The 27,876-nt window shown below is 39.3% G+C and overlaps 1 protein-coding gene across 1 annotated transcript in view; it reads right to left on the bottom strand.

Annotated features, from left to right (window-relative positions):
• LOC145543158 (uncharacterized) overlaps positions 1-27,876 on the bottom strand; it is a 52,789-nt gene that overhangs the window by 12,966 nt on the left and 11,947 nt on the right. Inside the window, exon 2 of the mRNA XM_081583785.1 lies at positions 12,056-12,173. Coding sequence (XP_081439911.1) covers positions 12,056-12,173 — 118 coding nt within the window. The remainder of the gene's footprint in view (positions 1-12,055; positions 12,174-27,876) is intronic.

The raw sequence follows: 27,876 nt of genomic DNA, 5'->3' as shown, positions 1-27,876 counted from the left end.
AGAAAACAGTTTGCCAGTTTCTTGTAACATTAAATATATATTTATGTTGTGATCCAACAATCCCTCTCCTAGATATTTATCCGAGAGAAATTATGTCCGTGCAAAGACCTGCAGGTGAAGGTTTTTCAAAGCTTGAAGCATAATAGCCAAAAGCTAGAAATAATTCAGTTGTTCTTCAACTGGTGAATATATATGCAAAGTATGGCACCTCCATACATAAGAATTCTATTCAACAATAAAAAGAAACAAACTGTTGGTACCTGTAAAGCAGGAGTGAATCTCAAAATCATTAGGCTAAGTAAGGAAGTCTGGCACAAAATGTGTGATTCTGGAAAAGGCAAAACTATAGGGACAGACATCAGAGTTTTGGAAATAGGGTGAGGAGTTTGACTCCAGAGAAACACAGAAGAAATTTTCTGTTTGAGTGTAGTGGTGGTTATGTGATCATTTACTTTTTAAAAAATTTTTGGCTGGGCTGAAGCTTCATGGCAGTGAGTGGGCTCTTTCACTGGGATCCACAGGCTTCTCTAATTGCGGCTGCTGCTGCTGCTAAGTTGCTTCAGTTGTGTCCAACTCTGTGCGACCCCATAAACGGCAGCCCACCAGGCTCCCCCATCCCTGGGATTCTCCAGGCAAGAACACTGGAGTGGGTTGCCATTTCCTTCTCCAATGCATGAAAGTGAAGTTGCTCAGTCATGTCTGACTCTTTGCGACCCCATGGATTGCAGCCTACCAGGCTCCTCCGTCCATGGGATTTTCCAGGCAAGAGTATTGGAGTGGGGTGCCATCACCTTCTCCGCTAATTGCAGCACATGGGCTTATTGCCCTGTCACATGTGGGATCTTAGTTTCCTGACCAGGGATCAAACCTGCATTGGAAGCACAGCATCTTAATCTCTGAACCACCAGGGAAGTCCTTCTATGACTTTATGCTTTTGTTGATACTCATAGCATAATCTGGAAATAATGGATTTTACTGTATGTCAATTATACATCACTAAGTCTGATTTTATTCATTGCAAGGACTGATGCCAAAGCTGAAGCTCCAATACTTTGGCCACTTGAGGAAAAGACCCTGATGCTGGGAAAGATTGAAGGCAAAAGGAGATGTGGGCAGCAGAGGGTGAGATGGTTAGGTAGCATCATCGACTCAATGGACTTGAATTTGAGCAAACTCCAGAAGATAGAGGACAGAAGCCTGTCATGCTGCAGTCCATGGGATCACAAAGAGTCTGACCTTCAGACTTAGTGACTGAACAAGCCTGACTTAAGGAAAATATAAAAATAAAGGTGGGGAGGGCAAGAGAAAAGGCATGAAAGTATGACAGCATGGTGCATGCAAGAAAGAGACTACAACAGTTCAATATTACAAGGACATAACTGTCAAAGCAAGGGATGCAAGGACAGAGTCCTGGGCCTTTCACTCATACATGCAGCTTTCACCTCAAACTCAATATATCCACCATGAAAGCCCCCATCCCTCTAGACTAGAAAAGTACCATCTTGCCTGTTGAGGATGTAATTTTCCTAGTCAGTGAAACTCTAAAGTTGGAGTCATTGTCCACGTCTCCCTCTATCTGCCCTGCCAAATCCATGCTGCTCTCTTGTGTTGCCATGGCTTTTGTGCTTCTGGTGGTGGCAGCAGTGGTACACTGATGACCACGAGGGTTTTCCGCTTCTCTCCTGTACCATTTCTTTTTCTTACCCCACTGCTCTCATAGAGTTCAGGCTTCTGTTTCTTCTCACCAGGATTAGAACGTGGCAGCCCTCTAACCAGTGTTTGTGCATCTAGTCACTCACCCTTCTTGCCAGAGGAGTCTTCTGAAAATACCAACCTTATCCTACCATGTCCTAATCAAGATTCAAGGTCTTTGTCAACGAAAAGACTCTCTGCTTGATCCGAATCTACTTTTCAAGTTTATTCCTCAGTCCACCCAGGTCAACAACCTGCTTCAGAGCCAGCCAACATGAGTTGTGCAGTTCCATCTGTGTGTATTTTCTTCAAGAGAGATCTTACAGTTCTGAGTTGCCCTCTCCTTTCCTCTCCATATATTTATATTTTTAAAAATATATATTTACTTATTAATGTATTCAACTATTTGGGTGAACCAGGTCTTAGTTGCGGCATGTAGGATGTTTCAGTTGTGGCATGTGGGATCTAGTTCCTTACCACAGATCGAACCCAGGCCCCCGGCATTGGGAGTGCAAAGTCTTAGCCACTGGACCACCAGGGAAGTCCCTCCTCTCCATATATTTCAATCCTCTTCTTCCACCATGACTCAGCACAAGTCCTCTGTCTCCCCACTTTCATCTCTCACTCCTCAAGTCGCACTTGCTTCCTTCTCTGAACTCTGCAATACTGATTGTTCAGTATCCGGGAGTTAGTGGTTGTATTGATAATGGTATTTCTACAGCCATTGAAAGATTGCAAACTACTTTCCTTTTCATCATCCGGTTTGAGGACTTCTCAACAAACCTAGAAAATTTTTCTTATTTCAAAGGTAAAAAATCTGAGGCTCTGTAATGCACCGTGATTTGCCTAAGGCCACATAGCTAAGAAGAAGATTTTCAGTACATTTTTGAAATGAACAAATGAAGACAGAACTAGGAAATTGACTTAGCAATCAAGATGAAGAGGCAGGACTGTTTTTAATAGAGAAAAAACTATTTAAAGTCAGAAAAGGACTATGTCAAGTCAGAATTCGACCATGATTGCATTCATACAGACCACACTATCTGTTTGGCTTTTGTCAGATGAGTAAGATACAGTAAAGGGTAGTACTTAATCTAAACAGTTCAACAGATGAACTTTTAATAAACTTGAAACTGGAAAACAGTACCCTAAGCAAGCGCTTATTTCTGCTTCTGTGACTGTTGGAGCTGGCTGTGTGGGAGAGTTAACTACTGTGTAAAATGTGGAATTAAAATTAAAAAGCTCTGATGTATATTTTTAGAGGACAGAAACAATTAAAATTAAATGTAACTCAAAATTCAGTTAGTAGAGTTGGCATTTAAATTGGCTGTTTAATTAGCAAAATTCTATATGATTAAAGTAGTCACTTGAAAATGTCTTCCAAAGTAAAGCCTTTTAGTATGCTCCAGTTCTTAGACGATCGACATCACTTGATCTTTGTGTTCTCCTCTGGAACTGACTTGTTCTGCAGGTTGAGTTAAGGAACTCTTGGACTAATGTTTTAGAAAGGAGCTTATCAGAATGAAAGAAGAAAGAGAATCTTATTTGACAATAAAATATCTTGGTCCTTTAAATACTGATAGCATCTTCAGTGTAGAAAGGAGGATAGGGAGGAATCATATTCTTCATATTAAAGGCTTGGACCTTTATCTCACAGTCCATCTGAGTTATCGGATGGGTGACTATCTTTGAGCGTGCTGATGAATCAGAAAATTCTTGTGGTTGTGCTTCTGACCTAAAACATTTTTTAAACAAAAGACACATTTTTTAAAATCCCATGTGAACAACCATATGGTCTTTGAGAAAGGATATCTAGTTTATTCCATTTTTTATTTCATCTAGAGTTACACCAAAGCCATGACCAGCAGATAAGAAACCAATTTTTAAAACTCCCTGGGGTACACATGAAAAAATGCTCAACATCACTAATTATAAGAGAAATGCACATCAAAACTACAATGAGGTATCACTTCACACCAATCAGAAGGCCATCACCAAAAAATCTACAAACAATAAATGCTGGAGAGGATGTGGAGATATGGAAACCCTCTTACACTGTTATTGGGAATGTAAATCGATACAGCTACTGTGGAGAACAGCATGGAGATTTCTTAAGAAACTAAAAATAGAACTACCCTATGATCCAACAATCCTATTCCTGGGCGTATACCCAGAGAAAATCATAATTCAAAAAGATATATGCACCCTAATATTCATTGCAACACTATTGACAACGGCCAGGACGTGGAAGCAACCTAAATATCCATCAACAGAGGAATGTATCGATAAAGAGGTGGTATATATATAGACAATGGAATATTACTCAGCCATAAAAAGAAATGAAATTGTGCAGTTTGCAGAGACTTGTGCTGTGCTTAGTTTCTCAGTTGTGTCTGACTCTTTGTGACTCCATAGACTGTAGCCTGCCAGGCTCCTCTGTCCATGGGGATTTCCCAGGCATGTATACTGGAGTGGGTTGCCACGCCCTCCTCCAGGGGATCTTCCCAACTCAGTGATCGAACCAGGGTCTCCTGCACTGCAGGTGGATTCTTTACTGTCTGAGTCACCAGGAAAGCCCAAGAATGCTGGAGTGGGTAGCCTATCCCTTCTCCAGGGGATCTTCCTAACCCAGGAATCAAACCAGGGTCTCCTGCTTTGCAGGTGGATTCTTTACTAGCTGAGCTACCAGAGATGTGGATGGACCTAAAGACTATCATACAGAGTGAAGTAAATCAGAAAACAAATATCATATATTAATGCATATATGTGGAATCTAGAAAAATAGTACAGATGATCTGATTTACAAAGAAGAAATAGAGACACAGACACAGAGAACAAATGTGTGGATATCAAGGGGAAAGTAGCGGTGGGGGTGGTGGTGATGAATTGGGAGACAGGGATTGCTATATATAGAATAGATAATTAATGAAAACATACTGTATAGCACAGGGAACTCTACTCAATGTTCTGTGGTGACCTAAACAGAAAGAAAATCCCCAAAAGAGGTGTTATATGTAAACATATAGCTGATTCTCTTTGCTGTACAGCAGAAACTAACATGACATCATAAAGCAACTATGCTCCAATAAATTAATACAAAAATAAACTAAAATCCCCAGGGCAGAGACTAGCTAGATATTCACCAAATACATTTCCTCTTCCTGTGCACCCAGAGAAACACTTCCCAACCCCTGAGCACTTAGAAAAAGGGACCAATAATCAGTTCTTGTGAATGAGATGTGAAAAGGGATGTGCCTCTGTCCATCAAGGCAGTTAAGAGGGAGTCCCCCTGTGCTACCTGGAAAATGCCAGGGTGACTCTGAGGTGACATGTTGAAGACGGCAGAGTCACAGCACAGAAGGAGCCTGATCCTCAGTCAACTGTATTTAGAAGACCCTCCCATACCTTCCACCTTCCACCACTAACTGCATTGATCTTCACAGTGAGCAAGAAATAAATTGTCATTATGATAAGGCATCAGAGTTTCGGAGACTGTTTATCAGATCACTGGCTGTTGGCCTACTTACTATCTCTTTGCTCCCCTCAAAAGAAATTTGTACCATTATGAGCTACCATGCAATGTCTAAACAATTTTTTTGTCTTCACATTTTTTTGTTCTAGTTGGCTGCTCGAAGCCAGTGGATCCTAACCTGGAAGCCAAGGAATTTTTTGAATTTGATAAATATTCAAAACCCCTATCCCTCAGAAAATAAACAAATGCACTCACGCTCCCAATTTTTTTTTAATTGGAGGATAATTGCTTTATAATTTTGTGTTAGTTTCTATTACACAATGAAGTGACTCAGCTATAAGCATACATATATCCCCTCACTCTTGAACCTCTCTTCCACCAACCCTGTCCCATCCCCTCTAAGTCATCACAGAGCACTGAGCTGAGCTCCCTGTGTTATATAGCAGCTTCCCACTAGCGATCTATTTTACACATGAAACTGCAAGTGTTAGTCGCTCAGTAGTATCTGACTCTTTGAGACCCCATGGACTGTAGCCTGCCAGGTTCCTCTGTCCAGGGGGATTCTCCAGGAAAGAATAGCCTTTGCAATTTCCAGGGGATCTTCCCAACCCAGGGATCGAACCCAGGTCTTCTGCTTTGCAGGCAGATTCTTTACCGTCTGAGTGTAGTGTATATATGTCAAGACTACTCTCCCTATTCGTTCCACCTTCTTCCCCTTCTGTCCACAGGTCCTTCCTCTTTGTCTGTGTCTCTATTTGTGCTCTGCAAATAGACTTATCTGTACCATCTTTCTAGATTCCATACATATGCATTAATATACAGTATTTGTTTTTCTCTTTCTGACTTAACTCACTCTGTACAACAGACTCTAGGTTCATCTACATCACTTCATTCCTTTTTATATCATGCCCAAAATTTTGTTTAAAACTTCAAAATATTTTCAGAATCCCAGACCCCAGGCTAAGATCCTTGCTATTAGCAATTAGTGTATTAAGAATGTAGAGGAAACTGAGTAAGTCTTAAGTGTGTATTATTTTCAATCTTTCCAGTTTTACTTGTCATCCCCTTCATTATACAGCTGCCCAGTCATATTCAGGTTTTTGATCTTTGGATTTTAAAAATGCAAAATGAAACCTAGTTCTCCAACATTGATTTTTCTCTCCCAGAGCAAAGACATCAATGTAACAGTCCCAATGCCAAATATCAATTCTGCAAACAGGCCTTTTGATTTCTGTATTGATTATGAGCAGTCTCTGTATGAGAACCATCAGCAACGTGATGGTCAATATTCTATGCCAGGCACTGTGCAATTGCTTTTGGAAACAGCACCTTAACTCCCTAGTGTGAGCCTTGAGACCTTTTCAATTTTGCCCTGTCAAGCTCCTTAATCTCATTTTTCATCAGTACAGCACATAAAATTTTTGTTATTATAATGTCACATGGCTCATGGTGCATGGAATCTACCATGCTCTATGACTTCTTGTAGAATATCCTCTCCCTGACTATCCAAAATCTCCTCTGTTATCTTTGAAGGTTCAGCCCAAGCATCACCTTTCTGGGAACCATCCCTGGCCTGCACACTGCTGAATCAAGTGTCCTCAAGCCTGCTTCCACAGGGTGGCCCAGGCCCTGGCTACAGTACTCAAAACAGTGAAGATCTGCTGCCATGCCTCTCATGGGACTGTTAGCTCCTTGTGGGTGAAGACTGTCTTTTGTTGCATGCTCTTTTTTATGATTCTGTTATTGCAGTATAGTTATTTAAAATGTTATAGTACATTAAAGTATAGTTAATTTAAAATGTTGTGCTAGTTTCAAGTGTATAGCAGTGTGATTCAGTTATAGGCACCCAGCAAAAGGACGCCTGTGCCTCTGCCCTCTGTTTCCACATTAGTTTTTCTTTCAGGGGACCCCATTCTTTTTTTTTTTTAATTGGAGTATAGTTTCTTTACAATGTTGCATTAGTTTCTACTGTACAGCAAATCAAATCAGCTATATGTACACATATAACCCCTCTTTTTTAATTTCCTTCCTATTTAGGACACCATAGAACTTTGAGTAGGACTTTCCTGTAGCTCAAATGGTAAAGAATCTGCCTGCAATGCAGGAGGCCAGGGTTTGATCCCCGGGTCAGGAAGATCCTCTGGAGAAGGGAATCGCAATCCACTCCAGTATTCTTGCCTGGAGAATCGCATGGACAGAGGAGGCTGGTGGGCTACAGTCCGTGGGGTCGCAAAGAGTCGGACATGACTGAGCAACTAACACACACACACTGAGCTTTGAGTAGAGTTCCCTGTGCTATACAGTTTGTTCCCATTAGTTAACTATTTTATACATGGTATCAATAGTGATGGGGCTTATCAGATGGTATTAGTGGTAAAGAATCCACCTGCCAATGCAGGAAACTGAAAACAGACATCAGTTTGATCCCTGCGTTGGGAAGATCCCTTGGAGGAGGACATGGCAGCCCACTCCAGTATTCTTGCCTGGAGAATCCCTTGGACAGAGGAGCCTGGCAGGCTACAGTCCATAGCGTTGCAAAGAGTTGAACACAACTGAAGCAACTTAGCATGCATGCACACATAAATAGTGTATATATGTCAATCCCAATCTCCCAGTCCACTCCCCCTTCCCCCTTCCCGCTGCCCTTGGTATTCATACATTTTGTTCTCTATGTCTGGGACTCCATTCTTTTTCCTTTATGCAAGTCTCTTCTGTACCTCACAGAATATGATTGCTGGTGGATCCTAAACCTCATATGTCAGAGCTTCCATTACCATAAGTGATTTTTCTCAAGTTCCAGGGCAAAAAGGTCCAGAAGTATGCTGGCCTGACTTTGGTCATATCCTTACCCTGGATCAACTGTGACAAGTTACATAATGACCCTCTTAATAGATGCCCACATCCTGATCCCCAGAACCTGCCATACAGGGATCTTGCAGTTGAGACTAAGTTAAGGATCTGGAAAGGATTGTCTTGGATTATCTGTGTGAGTCCAATACAATCACAAGGGTCCTTATAATAAGGAGGCAAGAGAATCAGAGAGAAACAAAGAAAGAGAGAGATGTAAAGGCAGAAGCAGAGGTCATAGAGGAGAGAAGATGCTATACTGCTGGCTTTGAAGATGGAGGAAGGGGCCACAAGTTAAGAAATGTAGACAGCCTCTGGAGGCCAGAAAAGGCAAGGAAATGCATTTTCCCCCTGAGCTTCCAGAAGGCATACAGGTTTGCTGGCACCAGTTTTATCCCAGTGGAACAATTTTGGATTTCTGACCTCCAGAACTGTATAATAATAAATGTGGTTGGTTTTAAGCCAATATGTTTGTGATACTACCTATAGCAGCCATAGGAAATTAATATACCAATCAAATATGGCCAGGGAATGGGCTGAGCTTGAGTCCCACTTGAGTCAGATCCTGCCTCACATTGATTTCCTATGACCAATATCACCCATTAATAGTATCTGCGTTCTAGGCTACATTATAGAGCTGACAGATGTGGAATTGTTTAAGCTATTAAACTCCCTTGAGGACCCTCAACATCTAAGATTTCTTTAGGGTAACATGACCAGTTGGTAAATTAAAGGTAAAGATTCTAATATATTGACTTTCCGAGCAATTTATATATATATATGTATGTATGTATTCTAAAAGAACTACATTGTATAACATACATAAAGATATAACAGTGTAAGATTTAATTCTCTAAATTCTCTATTCAATCATGATCATTAAATGACTGCCATGTACCAGACACTATCCACCCAGGTGCTGGTGATTATAAACAAAAATTTATATGTGAACAAAATATAAGTGATCTCTGGGACTTCTATAATGGTCCAGTGATTAAGGCTCTGCACTTCCACTGCAGGGGACTCGAGTTCGATCCCTGGTTAGAAAACTAAGATCCAGCATGCCTCATGGCATGACCAAAGAGGAAAAGAACAATAATAATAAATAAATTATATATATATATATATATACATATAACTGAGCTCTGCTTTCACAGTGTGTATTTTGAATAGGAGCGATAAATACTAAAGAAAGTCAAATAAATATGTAATTAAAATGTAATTATAAATTATAATAATGTTCTGGCAGCAAAGAAGAGACAAATTATGAAGTAAAATTTAGAGAGAATAGAATTTAACTGGGAAACAAGTCAGAAAAATTTAGAGTTTTTATCTCCTCAGATTTCAAGGTAAAAAAAAATCCATCAGAAGTAAAAGTGATTTAGCCACACTGACATCTTTCATTCTTAGGTAAATGTAACATATTTCCTGAATAAAGGCTCACTCTGAATTTTGGACATACACCTTCTTCTTTACATTCTTCTTTTATTTATTCCAAATAACCCATTAAGGATTGCTGGCAACTTCCTGTGGAAACTTATCTTGGGCTTTCCAGTGAGCCAGTCTTTAAGACAGAAATATATTCATCTAAAAGGAAAAATTCTCTCTAAATGTATTTAAACACAGAATCTGTGTGTGCTGAAAGGTAGCAAGTAAGATAAATTTGGAAAAAGCTTTGGCTGTATTTCTACCCTGGATATTGTTACAAAAGATATACTGTTTACTTCCTCCCTGCTTTCTCTCAAAATGAACATTTGGGCTAAAGTTTTTATTTTTACTTTGTAAAATTCCTTTTCATAGTTTACCAAGAAGCCATTTACACTTGGGATTGGATGGCAAAAAGTAAGGCTGTGGAGAGGGTAAAGAGACCAGGAATCTTCCTGATTTTGTGGGTAGATTCTTGCTATCCAGTGACTTCTAAAAATCAGCACTGCTTCTGTCCTCCTCACCTGCTGTCAGTGGACTGCTGATCACAGTCACAGGCCTGCCTCTCAGTGAACTGGGCTCTGTCCCAGAAAGGAGTTTGATCAAGATCACAGGAGTCAAAAAAGCCACAGTTACTAAGACATCTGAAACAATTTGGAAGATGCTATTGGTTCCTTATTCACTACAAATTGTTTAATCTCCTTAATCTCCTTTAAAAGGACAAAAAGAAATCATACACACACACACACACACACACACAAACAGACACACAAAATCGTGGATTACAGCACAAGCAGAGTTTAAACAACAAACCAGATCTTATAATGAGGGCAGGTTCTGGGGCCAAGTTACTCAAGGTATGAATTTGTGAATTAAACTGTAGAATCTCAGATCTTGGTTAATGAAACCATCATCATTATAATCACAGTTATGAGTGATTTCTGAGGGCCGGAATCCAGACTAAATAGTTAATATACATCAGATTACCATAATTACTTCTCACAGTGACTCTGAAAGATAAAAACCTTAATCCTCATTTTACAAATAAGTGAAATGACACTTAGAAAACTAGAAACAGTAGAGCCAACATTCAAACCCAGACCAAACTTTCCACATCTCAGGATCCTCTCTGACTGCATATCAGTATTGTTTTAATTGCTAATTGACTTTAAAAGCTCAACCTAAATAAACAATAGTACATGATTTTCTAATTTTGGAATTGTTAAGCCTTAAAGCACTGTTCTGGGCTTCCCAGGTGGCTCAGTGGTAAAGAATCCACCTGCCAGGGCAGGAGACATAGGTTCCGATCGCTGGGTTGGTAAGATCCTCTGGAGAAGGAAATGGCAACCCACTCCAGTATTGCCTGGGAAATCCCATGGACAGAGGAGCTTGGCAAGCTACAGTCCATGGGGTTGCAAAAGAGTCAGACATGACTTAGTAGCTAAACAACATTAAGTACTGTTTTGAATGCATCCAAACAGTTTGCCTTCATTAACTCTACATATATAAGTCTGTCAGTTTAGATCCCAGCAATAATTTAATATTGTATTTCAAAGAACAGTTTTTTTTTTCTTTTGAAATTTTTATTTTGTATTGAGGTATAACCGATTAACAATGTTGTGATAGTTTTAGGTGAACAGTGAAAGGACTCAACCATACATATATATATGTATCATTCCCAAAGAAAAGTTCTTTAACCTACTGATTTACTACATCTTTCATCTAATGTATATGTCAGTTCTGTGTTTTTTAAACTAATGCTGGATTTCTCAAACTGATGTTCATTGTGAAGAAAAGACATTCTTCAGAGAAAATCATTTACCTATTAACATTATTAAACGCTCATCTTGTGGAGAAATCTATTACAAAAATGCAATCGTTCAGATATACTGGGTTATATTGTGGCAACAAATTAATCTTGAATTCTTGGTTGCTTGCTTAGCATAATGAAGATGTATTTCTTGCTCATCCTACATGTCCATCACAGGTCAGCAAGTATCTCTGCTCCATTCAAGGACCCAGGTTGACCAAGACCCTACCAAATTTAGGCACTCCATATGGAACACATAACTTCCTCAATTAGAAAAGAAGAGAGGCTGAAAATTATACATAGGCTGCTTATTCCTTCACTCTGAAGATCTCTTTGGCTCCCATTTCACTGGCCAAAACTAGTCACATAGGCTCACAAACCATAAAGAGGCTGAGAAATGGAGGAGGACAAATGAAACATTTGGTGAGCATTACTATTTCTCCCACAATAACATAATAATTTTTTGTCTTTCATTCATCTTTCTTGTCTTTTTTAATTGAAGGATAATTGCTTTATTTCTTATCTTTTGAGAACAGCATAAATTATTGGTCAAGCTGCACAAACTCAAATAGAAATCCTTTTTAAATCATATTGTTTTGCCTTTTGTGCTCAAATAGATCTGTATCTATTTGAACTAGCTTAAGAAGAATATGAAAAAAAAAGAGTGGTTTCTTGATGTGCCCACTAACAATTTCCATTGAGACAAAATAGGCCTCTGCAATGCCCCTCCCTGCTTTCTATTTTTACCCTTGTGATCTGATAGCACTTTATCAGCTACCATCTGATAGCTCAGATGGTAAGGAACCCACCTGCAATGCAAGAGACTTGGGTTCAATTCCTGGGTCGGGAACATCTGCTGGAGAAGTGAATGGTACCAATTCCAGTCTTCTTGCCTGGAGCATTCCATGGACACAGGAGCCTGGTGGACTACAAAGAGTTAGATACAACTGAGTGCCTAACACTTTCACTTTTTCTATGATTTGGATACATGGTCCCACTACAAACAGAGATTAACATTCTCTTACACACAGATTACATGCCTATTCCAATAGTCCAATATTGGCTTTAAGATAGAATCAAACTTTCTATCACATGACTTCCCAAAACAAAACTAGAGAACAAGCATTCTCAAATCAAAGTCTTTATTTTTCTTCAATATCATCCAACCTTAAATGAGTTCATAATTTAAAACACTATAAATCCATTTATCAATATCTTACAACCAGTTTAACTTAATACTTCCATCTGAATATCATATTTCTTAAAGGTATACATTTTCTGAGTCCTTTACTGAAATAGTTTTATGGCCAAGGTCAACGATTAATTATAGCTGCTCTAAAGTCTTTCTGGAATGAAATGATTGTGTATGTGGTCAGGGTAAAGAACTTTGAGAGCTCATTTGTCTGTGTTTTCACCCTCAGCAAATATTGCTTCTTGAGAAGAATCTTGCCGTGTCTAAAGATGCTGCCATAGCCATCTCTGTGCCAAAGTGAGATGACTACTTTATCAGACCCCTGCATTGTGATCCCAGCCAGTTTGGTGTGAAAAGCTAAGGCTTGTAGCTCTGCACACTGAATACTCATTTGATAACTTTGAGTGAAGCCCCTCTGGGAGATTCGCAGAAATGAGAGAACTCTAAAGACAGTAACAAATACTTTGCCGGTTAGGAGGTTTCTAATTCTGTGCTTTCAACAAAATTGAAGGAGCACCTAATCAAGCTGTCAGTTGCCCTATTTTTAGCACAGAACTTAAAAGAAGTTTTAAAAATTGAGTAATATTGCCACAATAAAACTTCTTCCATTCCCATTACTTACAGGAATAAAAATTTCTCACAGGTTACATCATTAAAATTTTTTTGAAAATTGAATAGAATTGATACTGCAAATTCCATCTTATTCTAATGATAAGTAATAGCTATCCATGAAAGTGAAACTGATGGTTGCTCAGTCGTATCCAACTCTTTGAGACCCATGGACTGTAGCCTGCTAGGCTCCTCTGTCCATGGAATTCTCCAAGCAAGAATACTGATGTGGGTTGCCATTCCCTTCTCCAGGAGTCTTCCTGACCCAGGGATCAAGTCTAGGTCTCCTGCATTGCAGGCAGATTCTTCACCCTCTGAGCTACCAGGGAATTATCCATTGATGCATGTAAAATGTGAGTAGTACGAGTCACATCATAGTACTTCTGTGAACAGTAAATAAACTAACACAAAAATGCCGTAGACCATGAGTCACAAAAAATCAACACTAATACACATAAACTATTATTATTTTTATCATAATTACCCTTGTACTTGGCATAGAAGTAACAATCATATGAATTATAGCTGTTTCCCCATGCATTTGTAAAATGTTTAGAAATGCCTTAGTCTCTTCATCTATAAAATGTGGGTAATAACAGTACCCTCTTCATGAGGTTGCTGTGACAAGTAATGAACCCAGTTCACATAAAACAGACAATGCCAGGCACCAAAAGACTATCCTATCCATATTAGCTATTAATATTATTCTCCCTACACTTGGCATGCATGCTAAGTCACTTGAGTTGTGTCCCACTCTTTGTGGCAGCATGGACTACAGCTTGCCAGGCTCCTCTGTCCATGGGATTCTCCAGGCAATAATACTGAAGTGAGTTGCCATGCTCTCCTCCAGGGGATCTTCCCAAGCCAGGGATTGAACCCGTGTCTCCTACAGCTTCTGCACTGCAGGTTGATTCTTAACTGCGGAGCCACTGGGGAAAATCAATAATGCAGACATGTTAGCACAAGCCTATCGTTCCTGCATGGTCCCATACTGCTTTTTCAGCTTTTTTTCTGTTAGGATCCAGCATGAAGTTATTCTGGGAGACTCTTACTTACTTTTCCTCACATTCCCTGCATTTCCTATTTTCTGTTTCTCTATTTTGTTCAGTTTATTATTTTCCTGAAACGCTCCTGCTTTGTATGTCTGGTGCTGGTGTTTATGTTTCTGCTGCTTTGTTATAGGTGCATGCTAAAATAATTGCAGACTGGGTTCCTGCAACCTCATCAAGGACAAGGAAGTTTGATAAAAATGGTGGAAAATTTGAACAAGTCCTACTGACTAGAGTCACAAGACAAGATTGTGCCAATGGCTCTGTGCATGCCTGGCAACTGTGAAAAAACCCTTCCCAGGCAACTTCCCTGGGAGATGTCCTAGGGACCCATCTACACCTTATGTTTTGTCTACCCCAGATCTATGACCTCAGCTATCCTGGAAAAAGTGTAATTTGGCACAACTCCATAGTTCTTGGCCAAAACTAAGTCTTAGGTTTTTAAAAAAGTAATATAATTTTATAATCCCACAGCCTTACCTCCGAAATCTAAAAATCTCTTAAAACTGAAATCTTATTCATTACCCTGTTGGCAGTAAAACCCGACCCAACTCAGACTCATTTGGCAGTAAATCCTGGCCCAAACTGAGGAGATCATTTACAATCTTTATTCTACTTTGTGTGAATATTTATATATTCCTGAGAAATGTCAGAGTGCTAGATTACTTGATTATGAGTTGCTTTCCTAAACTTTCTATATATGTATATAAATAATTATAATATGTATATAAAGAATATATATTATATGTAATTATTATATTCTTTTTATATCTATCTATCTGGCCTCTGGTGGAGTTTGGGAAAATAGCTTATAATAGAGTAATCAAGCACTTCAGTATTTCTCAGCAAAACATGTATCTGTGTATATATACATAGATAGATAGATGTAATTTTTCTAAAATTAATACTTCAAAAAAATCTCTGAATTCTGAAACAGACCTGTGTCCAAGGGTTGCAGATGTGGGTTTTTGAACTTGAACAGATGTAAAAACACCTGTCATATACAGTCTTCCTTCCACTATGCATTTGACCAGGGTTGAAGCTGTGTGTAGAAACATTGTAAATGAGTAATAATGGGCATTGTACCATTAATTTCCATGTACCATTTCCTGTTTACTAGCAACTTCTTAGAATCTCCTTCACTTACAGTCTTAGGGAAATTCTGGTAAGCTTGTTTGACTTTTCTGGAGATAATACGCACCCTAAGTTGTGTATTATCACATGAAAAGTTATGCTTTTCATATGTCTGCTTCTTCACCCAGATGTTAAAGCTGTACTCCTTTTATCTCCCAAGACTTTTACTGGTGCCCTCAAAATTGGACTGAAGCGGGTTTCTGAGTCACCCCTTTAGGGGCATCTCAGTGTCCTTTCTTCTAGCAGACATAACAGGCTGATTCCAATATTTGTATTTTTTTCTCCCTTGTTCCTCTAGTTCAAAATTCCTAGAACCCTGTTCTCATAATTTGTCATCAATGGTATTGTCATTTTCTTCTTTTCTATTTCCAGTTTTCTCCTTTCCTAAATTACTCCAAAAATAACCATTCACCTATTTTGGAAATAAACTTTTCATGATTACTAAAATGCATACAAAAATAAAATTAAGTAGATTACAATTTCATATAAAGAGAACTTGCGTTTAGGGAGGGACTGCTGGCTTTACCATCTTTGAATATAATTTCCAGCCATTACTTTCCGTGCGGACAACCTGGGGTTCTCTATATGCACACCATGAGCCTGTTTGCGCACACGTCCTCGGACGTGTCCGACTCTGCGGCCCTATGGACTATAACGTAGCCCGCTAGGCTCCTCTGTCCATGGGGTGCCCTAGGCAAGAGTATTAGAGTGCATTGCCATTTTCTTCTCCAGGGGCTCTTCCCCACCCAGGGATTGAACCCGCGTCTCTTGCATCTCCTGCATTGCCGGCAGATACTTCATCACTAGAGCCACCTGGGAAGCCCTCATACATGCACCATAGTCACAATAATTCAAGGGATAATGTGACTTTTCCCAAAAGATGAGAGTGACAGTTTGTGTTTCCAGCTAATAAACAGTTTAATAACTCAAGCAGTTTCTCTCTTGCACATGCCCTCACACCCAGTTTAAACTGTTGACTGGGAATTCCCTGGCCTTCCAATGGTTAGGGCTGTGTGCTTTCACTGATGGGGCCCAGGTTCGACCCCTGGTTGGGGAACTAAGATCTCTCAAGTCACACTGTATGGTCAGGGTGAGGAGTGGGGAAGACAAAAAAACTGAAACTAATTTAATGGTTCAGTCTGATCATCCAGAAGTTTCTCTCCATCACACTTTTGAAGAAGCCATTGCTGCAGATTCTGGTTTTGCTGTGGTAGATGGTTCCAATCATAAGCATCAGATTCTGCTTGTTGAAGTTTATACTTGTTCAGCTAGACACACACCAAGTAAAAAATCTCTAGTTCTGTGCATGTGACAGTAATAAGGATACAAGATGATTGTTCCACAAGACTTGCAGAGCAAGTTGGTGATCTGTACAAACTATAAAAGCATGGCCCAGCAGAGGAAGATGTGAGACCCTTAACTCCTGAGGTAACATTAAGGACTTCTCTGTCATTTGTGAATAGTTCTGTTCTCTCAGCAATACTCTCTCAAGTAAGTAACAATCGGGGTCTCTTTGTCACTGGCATTTTATGATCACACCCAGCTCCAGCTCATACATCATGACGCATAAGAAGTAAGAAGCTGCAGTTTATGTTCATCATAATACATTCCTGTAGACTAAAAGTCAATATCCCACTTGACATTCAGAAAATGTCCTCATGAGCCCGCCATGAACAAATACCATAGACTGTGGGGCTTACACAGCAGAAATTTATTTTCTCAGTTCTGAGGCTGGAAGTCTTAGATCAGGGTGCTATCATGGTCGGATCCTGGTGAGGATTCCATTCCTGGCTTGCAGATGGTCACCTTCTTGCTATAATCCAACATGGTGGAGAGAAAGAGAGAGCAAACTCTGGCATCTCTTCCTAAAGATTACTAACCCCTTCTTGAGGATCCCATCTTGATGACCTCATCTAAACTATAAAGAAGGCTGAGTACTGAAGAATTAATGCATTTGAACAGTGGTGCTGGAGAAGACTTTTGAAAGTCCCTTGGACTGCAAGGAGATCAAATCAGTCAATCCTAACAAAAACAGAAGATATTAAGAAAAGGTGGCAAGAATACACAGAAGAACTATACAAAAAAGATCTTCATGACCCAGATAACCACAATGGTGTGATCATTAACCCAGAGCCAGACATTCTGGAATGTGAAGTCAAGTGGGTCTTAGGAAGCATCACTATGAACAAAGCTAGTGGAGGTGATGGAATTCCAGTTGAGCTATTTCAAATTCTAAAAGATGATGCTGTGAAAGTGTTGTACTCAATATGCCAGCAAATTTCAAAAACTCAGCAGTGGGCACAGGACTGGAAACGGTCAGTTTTCATTCCAATCCCAAAGAAAGGCAATGCTAAAGAATGCTCAAACTACAGCACAATTGCACTCATCTCACACGCTAGTAAAGTAATACTCAAAATTCTCCAAGCCAGGCTTCAATAGTATGTGAACTGTGAACATCCAGATGTTCAAGCTAGATTTAGAAAAGGCAGAGGAACCAGAGATCAAATTGCCAACATCCACTGGATCATCAAAAAAGCAAGAGAGTTCCAAAAAAATATCTGCTTTTGCTTTATTGATTACGCCAAAGCCTTTGACTGTGTTGATCACAGCAAACTGAGGAAAATTCTTCAAGATATGGTAATACCAGATCACCTGACCTGCCTCCTGAGAAATCTGTATGCAGGTCAAGGAGCAACAGTTAGAACTGGACATGGAACAACACACTCCTTCCAAATCAGGAAAGGAGTACTTCAAGGCTGTATATTGTCACCCTGCTTATTTAACTTACATGCAGAGTACATCATGCAAAATGCCATGCTGGATGAAGCACAAGCTGGAATCAAGATTGCTGGAAGAAATATCAATAACCTCAGATACACAGATGACACCACCCTTATGGCAGAAAGTGAAGAAGAACTAAAGAAAAGAGCTTCTTGATGAAAGTGAAAGAGGAGAGTGAAAAAGTTGGCTTATAACTCAATATTCAGAAAACTAAGATCATGGCCTCTGGTCCCAACACTTCATGACAAATAGATGGGGAAATAATGGAAACAGTGAGAGACTTTATTTTGGGGGGCTCCAAAATCACTGCAGATGGTGACTGCAGCCATGAAATTAAAAGATGCTTGCTCCTTGGAAGAAAAGTTATGACCAACCTAGACAGCATATTAAAAAACAGAGACTACTTTACCAACAAAGGTCTGTCTAGTCAAAGCTATGGTTTTTCCTGTAGTCATATATGGATGTGAGAGTTGGACTATAAAGAAAGCTGAGCACCAAAGAATTGATGCTTTTGAACTGCGGTGTTGGAGAAGACTCTTGAGAGTCCCTTGGTCTGCAAGGAGATCCAACCAGTCTATCCTAAAGGAAATCAATCCTGAATATTCATTGGAAGGACTGACACTAAAGCTGAAATTCCAGTACTTTGGCCACCTGATGCAAAGAACTGACTCATGGGAAAAGGCTCTGATGCTGGGAAAGATTGAAGGCAGGAGGAGAAAGGGATGACAGAGGATGAGATGGTTGGATGGCATCACCAACTCAATGGACATGAGTTTGGGTAAGCTCAGGGAGTTGGTGATGGACAGGGATGCCTGGCGTGCTGCAATCCATGAGGTCGCAAATAGTCGGACACGACTGAGTGACTGAACTAACTAATCCTAAAGGAAGTCAACCCTGAATATTCACTGGAAGGACTGATATTGAAACTGAAGCTCCAGTACTTTGACCACCTGTTGAGAAGAGACCCTGATGCTGGAAAAGATTGAGGGCAAGAGGATGAGATGGTTGGATGGCATCACCGACTCAACATGTGATGGAGCAAACTTAGGGAGATAGTGAAGGACAGGGAAGCCTGGCGTGCTGCAGTCCATGGGCTCACAGAATCAGATTTGACTGAGCGACTGAACAACAACAAAACCTAATTACCTCCCAAGGATTCTATTTCCGAATACCATGACAATAGAAGTTAGGGCTTAAATGTATTAATTTCTGGGGGTGGGGGAGGAGGGGACACAATTCAGTCCATGACAGTTTCATAATGTTTTTTCTGAGCAAATAATGGAATAGTTATGCAGAGGTTAAGCTCCGTGGGAAAAGCATGTGGAAGGGGTGATGTGGCAATAGAGGTTTAAGTGCAAGATCTTCATCATGAACTTCATGCACGCACACACAAACACACAGACACACACTGATTTCACAAGATGGCATGTGGGAAATTTCCCCAAACAGTAGTGCATGGTCTTAACATAAGCAGAAATTTGCTCTCCTATTTGTTTCTAGAGGGGAAATTTATGGGCTTCCCTGGTAGCTCAGACTGTAAAGAATCCACCTGCAATGCAGGAAACCCTGGTTCAATTCCTGGGTTGGGATGTTCCCCTGGAGAAAGGATAGACTACCCACTCCAGCATTCTTGGGCTTCTCTGGTGGCTCAGATGATAAAGAATCCATCTGCAATGCAGGAGACCTGGGCTGGATTCTTGTGTTGGGAAGATCCCCTGAAGGAGGACATGGCAACCCACTCCAGTATTCTTGCCTGGAGAATCCCCTTGGACAGAGGAGCCCGGCGGGCTACACATCATGGGATCACGAAGAGTCGGACACAACTGAGTGACTAAGCACAGCACAGAGAAGTTTATATTTCAGAATAATTTTTGGTGGGTTTTTTTTTTGACATTCCACCTGAAGACTAGCCAGAGAAAGAAAAGTAAAGAGCAATCATTCTCCCCTGGCCATTTTGCCTGCTGAAGGGAAGTTTCTTCATATATCTACATCCACAACTGAGCCTTTATAAAGAACACTTCTTAGCCCATTATGGGATTGAACCAGTTAAGGGGGAAAGGAGTTGTTGTCATTTATTATTAGTTCTTAATTCTTTTTCAGTTTCTGCATGTATCCAGGCTATAGTGATTGTTTACTTTAGAGGGGATTCCAGAAATAAAAGATTATCCTTTTGAAGACCTGTTCCTTCCTTGCTTGGTTTTTGTGTTTTGTGTTTGTTTAATTTTTACTAATAACCAATATGTTTCTGGAGAAGGAAATGGCAACCCACTCCAGTATTCTTGCTGGGAAATCCCATGGACAGAAGAGCCTGGCAGGTTACAGTCCATGGAGTCACAAAAGAGTTGCACATGACTTAGCAACAAAAGCAACAGCAATATGTCTTTGCCTTCCACCCAAGTCCTTTCTCCCCCATGAATCATATTTCATTCCATTCTGAATTTTTCCTTTTTCTGGTTCTTAAAACATGCATTGTATGGGCTGCACAATCACTTCCTCAATAGTTCCTTAAGGTGATCACATATAACATTTAGTAAATATTTGATATTCTATATAAATATTTTTAGTCTATTAATTGGGCTTCCCTGGTGGCTCAGGTGGTGGGGCTTCCCAGGTGGTGTTAGTGATAAAGAACCTGCCTACCAATGCAGGAGACATAGGAAACACAGGGTTCGATCCCTGGGTCAGGAAGATCCCCTGGAGGAGGGCACAGCAACCCATACCACTATTCTTGCCTAGACAAAGGACAGAGGAGCCTGGTGGGCTATAGTCCACAGGGTCACAAAGAGTTGGACACAATTGAGGCAACTTATCATGCATACATGGTGGCTCAGTGGTAAAGAATCCACCTCCTAATGCAGAAGATGTGGGTTTGAACCCTGGTGCAGGAAGATCCCCTAGAGAAGGAAATGGCTCCCACTACAGGACTCTTGTCTGGAAAATCTCTTAGAGGAACATGGCAAAGGCTACTGTCCACGGAGTCATAAACAGTAGAACATGACTTAGTGACTGAGCACAAGCACACAAGAGTCTATTAATTATCTGTTTCCTTAAAAAGAGAGAGCTATCAGGAGAGACAGCAAGCTGTGTGCCATAGAGCTTCTTCTGGAAACCTCTTCATGGTTTATGCCATTAGGCAATGGTTTTCATTCACAGCTCTCAGGCAGGAATGAAGGGAGGTCAGGGCAGAGTGGAACTCATTTATCAAGTATTCTTTCCAATCTTTCTGCCTTATACTTGGTCCTGGAGATTCAAATTTAAAAGCAAGGAAACAATTGATCAAAAACAAGAAGTTGCTGCCTTAAGAATTCCTCGATTCTGGTTAGGATTCTGTGCTTTCACAGCTGAGGGTCTGAGTTCAATTCCTGATCAGAGAAATACAATCTACATGGCGCGAAAGAGAAAAAAAAAAAAGGAAATTGCTACCTTGTTTCTCTGGTTCCATTGTCCTTGGGACATTTGGGGGCATTGGCAGCCTAACATCCATCCCATAGTACTGCTGGGAAAGGGTTAAGGAAGCAGAAGAACACAGAGGGGACCACATCCTGAACTATTTCGTATTTTAAAACCTCATTTGGGTGCAGATTATGGTGATTTGGTTCAGTACCAAAGGCAGTTTAATAATTATTGAAGGACTTACTAAAAAGAATGCATTTGAGAAACAGGATTTAGTGATCAATTTAAATAATTACTTTTAAATCAATCATAAAATTATGTTTGTCCTATGTTTGTCCTGCAGGTTTCTCCAATTTTGGGCTCACACAACAACTTACCCTATCAATGACATTTTTTTCCCTACAGAAATCCATTAACAATTTTTATCTGTAAAGTGCAATTTTGATCATTTGATTGCTGTGAAAAGCAGTGATTTGCTTTCAGCAAAGGTGACATTTTGCCCCTAATCAAGTAAGAGAATAACTGTGCATGGAGCTGTTATCTTGGTGCTAAACAATGGAGTCTGTGCATCCCAAACAAAGAACGTATTTGCAAGTTGTTGATTTCAGGAGAGATTTAGAGGAGGAAGTTAATACTTTCTTGCTAAATTCTATATCACCATAATATTTTGAATTAATTGCAAATTAATGCAAAGGTTTGTATGAATGAAAATTATAGACAAAGAGGTACAGGAAAATAAATTTAGCTGCTGAAGATATATGTGTTATAAAGCTTTTTATTAAGAAATGATTAATATTACATTCCTCTCCCAATATTTTCTACATTCTTAGTTCTGCTACTCAACTATGTTACAAGAGGAATTTATTACATTCATTGTATTCCCATTAATCTTTTAAAAAATAAATACTGTATTGCTTTTCATTTTATTTCTCCGCTATTGTTTTTCCACTAGGCAATGATTTTTACCAGGAGGCTGAAATCAATAAACATTTAACAAGTACTATACATAGGTTTATCATCAATCAAAAACCCCAAGGACCTAACACAGCACTTATTAAAATTGAGTTGGATTTCATCCTTGCTGTTGCATTTTGTGAAACCTCTTTTACAGGTTCTGGTTTATTTTACTGAGAAAATCATGCAATTCTCAATAATAATTGACAAAAGATTAAAGGAAATGTAATTCAGAAAAAAATAATTTACTGCACATAGCTGGAACATGAAAATTTGGAACCCTTTTCTTCCACTCTCATTCTGCTTTGGTAATATAGTAGAGAAGGATATTTTGAGACTACTTTGGCTTTACCTAGTTTTTGCATAGAAAACCTCTACTTAAAAGGAGATCAGAGATAGAGTGCTTCCCAGGAAGACAAAACCAAACTGATATTTTTGAGGAAAAGCTGCTTAAAATAACATGAAGTTGTCTTTGGTTATTTGATTATACTGTCTACCCTTAAGCCAAGAAACTAAAATGGGACAAGCCAAAAACTTAAAGATCAAATTATTAAAATGGTGGCAGAACTTTAGAATTAGAATGTGGCATTAATTGTTGTTAGGAGTAGAAAGGAAAATACATAGTTAATACTAAGGAAAGCTGAAAATACGGGTACAGATGGACCTATAGAGAAAAGAGTCTAGCTAGCAATGAGAGGTCCTGGTATTGAAAACCAGACAACTCCAGATGTAACGATGCAGAGATGACAGAAATGAGCTGTCAGGCCAGGACCTCAAACTTTTCATGCATTGGTTTCCTGGTATAATCCTCCGTCATTTGGTTACTTATTCCTTTATTGCAGCCCATCACAGTCCAACCTTCAGTATTTCTTTGGGTCCTGGAACCCACTTGCTGGTTTTTCCCACCTACCAGGAAGAATTTATGGCTGAATGTTTACCAAAGAATAATTCTCACTTCTATTAACACAGCACAGCATCACCAATGCTAGGAGCACACTCTTCCACTTCAAGAAACTTACAGCCAGTATTTTTACACATTATCTTTGCCAAATGGAACTCAGTATTGTTTGAAACAGCTGTGTTGTCTGTACATGCATGTATATGGTTATAAACGACACTTCATGGGGAATGTTTTGATAGTTAAGAAAAGGAAAAGAAAGGAAAGGTGGGAAGGTGTAAACATTTTGTGGAAAATAAAGTTTAGTAATTAGAAATAAGTCTCTGCAAGAAACTGGGAATTTTGTAAGACTAATCATAAAATCTCTGGGCTTACAAACCCTTGTAATCAATCTATCCTCCCAAAAAAAGTTCTCAGAGGGCTGTCACTCCCTTTTCTCCCACCATTTGATTTATAAATTAGACTCAGGGGTATTTTGTTGAAAATGTCCAACAAACCAAAAGAAGATAAGGCCCATTTAAAATTTGTATACTACCAGGTGTAAAATATATAGTTAGTGGGAACCCGCTACAAAGCACAAGAATCTCAGCTTGGTGCTTGGTGATGACCTAGATGGCTGGGATGAAGGGGATGTGGGAGGGAGGTCCAAGAGGGAAGGGAAATATGTATACATATAGCTGACTCACTTCATTGTACTGCAGAAACTAACAAGCAATGTAAAGCAACTATATTCTGATTAAAAAAAAAGAATATTTTCAGTTTATGAAAATGCAGGGACTCATTAGAAAAGACTCTGATGCTGGGAAAGATTGAAGGCAGAGGAGAAAGGGATGACAGAGGATGAGTTGGATGGATGGCATCACCAACTCAACAGACTTGAGTTTGAGCAAGCTCCAGGGGATGGTGAAGGACAGGGAAGCCTGGCATGCTGCAGTCCTCAGGGTTGCAAAGAGCTGGACATGACTGAGTGACAGAACAACTAGTCAGTTCAGAGATTTCTCAGCTTCTCAAAGGCTAATATTACTTTTGCAGACCATGTTACAATTTGAATGCATGGTAATCTATAAAATAGGAGAAGAAAAATCAGGGAAAGAACCATCACTCCAAGCTTTAGTTAATATTCCTTTAGAATAGGGTGATTTTTCAGAGCCTTAAATGCTTTATGAATAAGAATAAGGTAAATTCTTAGCAGATCAATACCTTGTTTTCAAGGAGCCGAGGTCTCATTCTATGTAACTATGGAAATCAGATTACACAGGAAGACATTCTTTCCCAGAGAGAGCTGGTTACAGGTGAACCTTCTAATACTGCTAGTGAAATTAAAATTCCAAATCCAGCTATGTTGATTGAATTCAACACACTCTACTGGGCATATGCCTCCTTTTAGTAAGCTTTATTTTAGTAAACGGAAACAAAGTACAAATACTCTGATTGAAAGGCTTATTTTGGCTTCTGAGTATAATGCCGCTGAACAATGTGAAAACATCCTCTGCATCAAGAATCTGGTATTAACATCCTTTACATCCAGCAGTAACACTTAGCAATTGGTTTTGATAAATTGTTTTCTAAGCCAAATCACTGTTATATTTTCTAACATCTCCAGGCTCCTCTCTCCATGGGGTTCTCTAGGCAAGAATACTGGAGTGGGTTGCCATTTCCTTTTCCAAGGGATCTTCCAGACCCAAGGGTCAAACAGGGATCTCCTGAAACTCCTGCCTTGGTAGGCAAATTTTTCCACCACTGAGTGGGAAGCCCATTTTGTCTTAGGTATCTCTGTTTTACAAATTTCAAGTTGTTGATTCTATACTAAAATTAATCAGTTTAAAGTCTATCTTCCATCTTTTTAGGACATTAGCACTTGTGTTAGTTTCCTGTGACTACAGTAATAAATGACCACAGACTTAGTAGCTTAGAACAATACAGATTTGTTATCTCACAGTTCAGGAGGTCAGAAGTCCTAAAGGAGTCTTACTGCTAAAGTCAAGGTTTTGGCAAGGCTACATTCCTTCTAAAGGCTCTAGAAGAGAATCCATTTTCTTGCCTTTTTCAGTTTCTAGAGGCTGTTGCTCCCTTTCATCTTGAAAGCCAGCAATGGCTAATCAAGTCTTTCTCACAGTGAATCATTCTGACCTCCATACGTTATGACCAACCTAGACAGTATATTAAAAAGCAGAGACATTTCTTTACCAACAAAGGTCCGTCTAGTCAAAGCTATGGTTTTTCCAGTAGTCATGTGTGGATAACAGAGTTGGAAAGCTGAGAGCCGAAGAATTGATGTTTTTGAACTGTGGTGTTGGAGAAGACTCTTGAGAGTCCCTTGGACTGCAAGGAGATTCAACCAGTCCATCTTAAAGGAAATCAGTCCTGAATATTCATTGAAAGGACTAATGCTGAAGCTGAAACTCCAATACTTTGGCCACCTGATGCGAAGAACGGACTCGTTTAAAAAGACCCTGATGCTGGGAATGATTGAAGTGGGTAGGAGAAGGGGATGACAGAGGATGAGATGGTTGGATGGTATCACCAACTCGATGGACATGAGTTTGAGTAGGCTCTGGGAGTTGGTGATGGACAGGGAAGCCTGGCGTGCTGCAGTCCATGGGGTTGCAAAGAGTCAGACAAGCCTGAGTGACTGAACTAGACTGAACTGACCTCCATATTCATTTGTATAATTTTTTCAGATTCCACATTTATGTGATATCATGTGATATTTGTTTCTGACACTTCACTTAGCATGTTAATCTCTAGGTCCATCCATGTTGCTGCAAATTCTTTTTTATGGCTGAGTAGTGTTCCCTATACATGTATATGTGCATATGGATAGATATAGCTACACACATGATATATATGTATGAGAAGCAAAAGTTGCTCAGTCGTGTCAGACCCTTTGCGACCCCATGGACTATACAGTCCATGGAATACTCTAGGCCAGAATACTGGAGTGGGTAGCCGTTCCCTTCTCCAGGGGATCTTCCCAACCCAGGAGTCGAACCCAGGTCTCCCACATTGCAGGCGGATTCTTTACCAGCTGAGCCACAAGGGAACCTCAATATATATGTATGGAGTTTTCATACATATATGTTAACTATGTTCTCCATAGTGGCTACACCAATTTACAGTCCCACCAACAGTGTAGGAAGGTCCCTTTTATCCACATCCTCTCCAGCATTTATTGTTTACTATTATTAACTTCAATTTTTTGGAATAGTTTGAGAAGTATAGTATAAGTTCTTTATATATTTGGTAGAATTCCACAGTGAAGCCCTCTACTCTTGGAATTTTGTGTGTGATGATTTTTTAAAATTATAGATTCTGTTTCACTTCTAGCAATTGGTCTGTTCAATTTGTCTGTTTCTTCTTTTTTAAAAAATTTGAGTAGAGTTGATTTACAATGTCAGGTTAGTTTCAGCTATAAGCAGCATTATTCAATTATATGTATAAATGTATTAATTCTTTTTCAGATTCTTTTCTCATTTAGGTTATTACAGAATACTGAGTAGGGTTTCCTGTGCTATACAGCAGGTCCTTGTTGGTTATTTGTTTTATATATAGTAGTGTGTGTATGTTAATTCCAAGCTCCTAATTTATCCTTCTCCCCCACTTCCCCTTTGGTAACTATAAGCTTGTTTTCAAAATCTGAGTCTGTTTCTGTTTTTTAATGAGTTCATTTGTATCACTTTTTTAAAAAAATTAGATTCCACGTGTAAGTGATATTATTGTGTGTTTCTTCTTGACTCAGTCTTGGCAAGCTGCATATTTCTAGAAATTTGCCCATTTCTTCTAAGCTCTCCAATTTATTGGCATATAACTGTTCCTCTTATGATTTGTTATATTTTATAGTATTGTTTTTTATTTCTCGTCTTTCATTTCTTATTTTGTTTATTCAATTAAATGAGACTCAATTTTAAGCAATTATTATGCTGTGTAATATTAGTAAGAAATTCCATGAATATACCATGCTTGAAACTGTTTATTAACTTAGATGTTAAAATATCCCCTTAAGGGGAAAACTTATTCTCTTACATCAGTAAAGGAATATTAAGAGTGAGCTAATGTTTCTTTCTCATTTGATATTTCTGCTGATAGGCTTTCTGGTATATCATTTCTGTTTTGTATTAGTGAGAGGTGGCAAATGGCTTGATTTCTAGTAAGAATTACTTATTTTATATAAAATATTTAGTGAACCAAGGAGGCAACTTCTTTTAACTTTGCTTCAGGAAGCCCAAGTCTTGCTGTTACTTATGTTCCACTGTAGGATTTCCTTCTTTAGTGCTCTGCCCTATTTCAAGTACAGAAAGTAACACAACACTTACAAGCACTCAACTGTCTACAGCTTTGGTGCATCATTTAGAAAGTAAGAATCATTTTTTACTGAGTGCTGACTGGCACAACACAGCAGAGGAGTAAAGCCGAAAAGAGAAACCAGGAGAAACTTATGTGTTCTCTATGCTTGGGTTTCCTGTCAAACGAGTAAAAGCAGGAATTATAAAATGAATCGAATGTGCTTCAAATAAACTTTCAAGATTAAAGTCAAAACATCAGGTTTTAACTTCCAAGTGATTGATATGTATCACTCCTCGCAGAATTATTAGAAACTACTGTGTACATATTTATTTGAGG

This window comes from Giraffa tippelskirchi, chromosome 3, assembly GCF_054371585.1.
Source record: "Giraffa tippelskirchi isolate mGirTip1 chromosome 3, T2T-mGirTip1v1.2.pri, whole genome shotgun sequence".
NCBI classification, from domain to species: domain Eukaryota; kingdom Metazoa; phylum Chordata; class Mammalia; order Artiodactyla; family Giraffidae; genus Giraffa; species Giraffa tippelskirchi.
This window is presented reverse-complemented; position numbering and strand designations above follow the sequence as displayed.